Genomic DNA, 1,853 nt, shown 5'->3' with positions numbered 1-1,853 from the left:
GTTAGATCCCACGCTGTATATAAAAGTACCTAATTGTTTTGTGAACTATAGAAAAAGGGATTGTACGGGTCCCCGAGAATACATGCCCGGACTAGATGGAAAATTTTCGAGTTAATATTAGAACATCATTCGATTTCTCAAGGTCTGTCCAAATATAATCACGGGCGTCGATCCAACATTCTATCGACGCAACGCGACGAATTGTAATCTATTGTTGTGAGCAGGTGTGGATGATTCAGTACGAAACAATCGATCATTTGGCCGTTTGATTATGTGTGGCTGAACAGGAGACCTTCCGGTTTAACCTGAAAATTTTTTACTTTTCCAGAGACACAATCTTACAACCTCACTTGTAAACCAGGAAATCTTGTGCGACATTGGCATCCGGTTACAAGCACGAGCAACAGTTTGTTTTGTTAGCGTACATACAGTAGAACCCTCCGGATTATATTTCAACCTCCATATATTCAACTCTCTATTATTTCAACCCAAAATGTTTCAGCTTCAAAATTAAGGTATTATATTAACCATTTTGTTTCTGTTGTATTCTAAATTTTTCCCCCTTTTCTATTGTTTTATACGGAATTTCAATTATTTTCAACGTACCCTCGCTCCACAATTAGTTGAAACAATCGGGTGTCTACTGCTACTTTTAAAAGGTACCTACCCTAATAACATTTTTGTATGGTTGGTTAAGGCCAAAAATCACCCAGCCATCGATGTTGTTTAGCTGGTGTATCTACAATATGCTACTATATGTTTCTGTAGCAATTTACCAAACTTTAAGCATGTTGAACTTTAGATGTTATCTATTATGGTAGGCTTTATTGATTTAGAATTCTGGACAAATCACATTATACCTCGAGTGCCATTGCTGATGATATGATCCAATCTGATTTGATTTGACAGCACAGCTGTTATCAGCTGTCGATCTTTCTCAAATATAGATTTCATCGCGAGTCATTCATTGACGTCATATTTATTTATTCGAGTAGATTCTAGATAGGAGGTATGGTTGTTTATTTTTAGAGCACATGCTATCGAGAAAATTCTACCCATAAGTTTGAGAGGTGAGAGAGAGAGGGAGAGAGAGAGAGAAGGAGAGAGAATAAGAGGTGGAAAGATACCTGGATTGAAAACATTGGTTGGATAGAGGGAACTGTAACAACCTTGCCAAGGTCTTATCGTCCCATAGAGAAGGAAGACAGAATAGGAGAAAGCCAGTCATTCCGAGAACGAAACCTTGTCTGTTTATGATAAAATCCGCCCCGGGCGGAAATCGAACCCTCAACCTAGCAAAACTCACTTTCGTAAATCAAATTAGTTTTTTTTTGTTCGTTTTCCAGGTGTTCACTCACGATGAATGGCTCAGGAAGAAGGGTAACTTTATGGAAATGTTCTCCACTCTGTTCTACAAAATTCCAAGCACAGCGGAGGTGATAACGTTCGGACCTTATGGGAGAAGGAAAAGGGATGTGACGAACATTATGGTCAAATGATTGTTCCTTGTCCTTGGGACTATTAAGTATTGGTATCATTCGGACCAATAGATCGAGACTATTAAGTCTCAGTAACTTTGGGACTTGGTAAATTGGGACTATTGAGTACCTATCAGCGGCACATTACTTACCAGTTAAGTTATAGCCCTTGATTTGACTTTTCAAGTGAAACCTATAACTCGTCCTCCCCCACCCCTCTTAGGATGTTCAAGAGAATGAGTTGCGAGATTTGCCATTGGAAGCCTCAATCAGTTGTCCTGTGAATCATTAGAACTCATTACCGAAAAGGTCCCCTGTTAGATCCTTAGAGGCCTAATGGGCCCCGAAAACTAATCATCTAATGTGACCAACACA

At 39.2% G+C, this 1,853-nt stretch overlaps 1 protein-coding gene across 1 annotated transcript in view; it reads left to right on the top strand.

The window, feature by feature from the left end:
* Nucleotides 1-1,499, top strand: part of LOC103518648 — an 8,804-nt gene extending 7,305 nt beyond the window's left edge. Inside the window, exons 7-8 of the mRNA XM_026830385.1 lie at nucleotides 329-406; nucleotides 1,347-1,499. Coding sequence (XP_026686186.1) covers nucleotides 329-406; nucleotides 1,347-1,499 — 231 coding nt within the window. The remainder of the gene's footprint in view (nucleotides 1-328; nucleotides 407-1,346) is intronic.
* Nucleotides 1,500-1,853: the final 354 nt, after the last annotated feature.

This window comes from Diaphorina citri, unplaced genomic scaffold, assembly GCF_000475195.1.
Source record: "Diaphorina citri unplaced genomic scaffold, Diaci psyllid genome assembly version 1.1 scaffold2286, whole genome shotgun sequence".
In the NCBI taxonomy this organism is placed as follows: domain Eukaryota; kingdom Metazoa; phylum Arthropoda; class Insecta; order Hemiptera; family Psyllidae; genus Diaphorina; species Diaphorina citri.
This window is presented reverse-complemented; position numbering and strand designations above follow the sequence as displayed.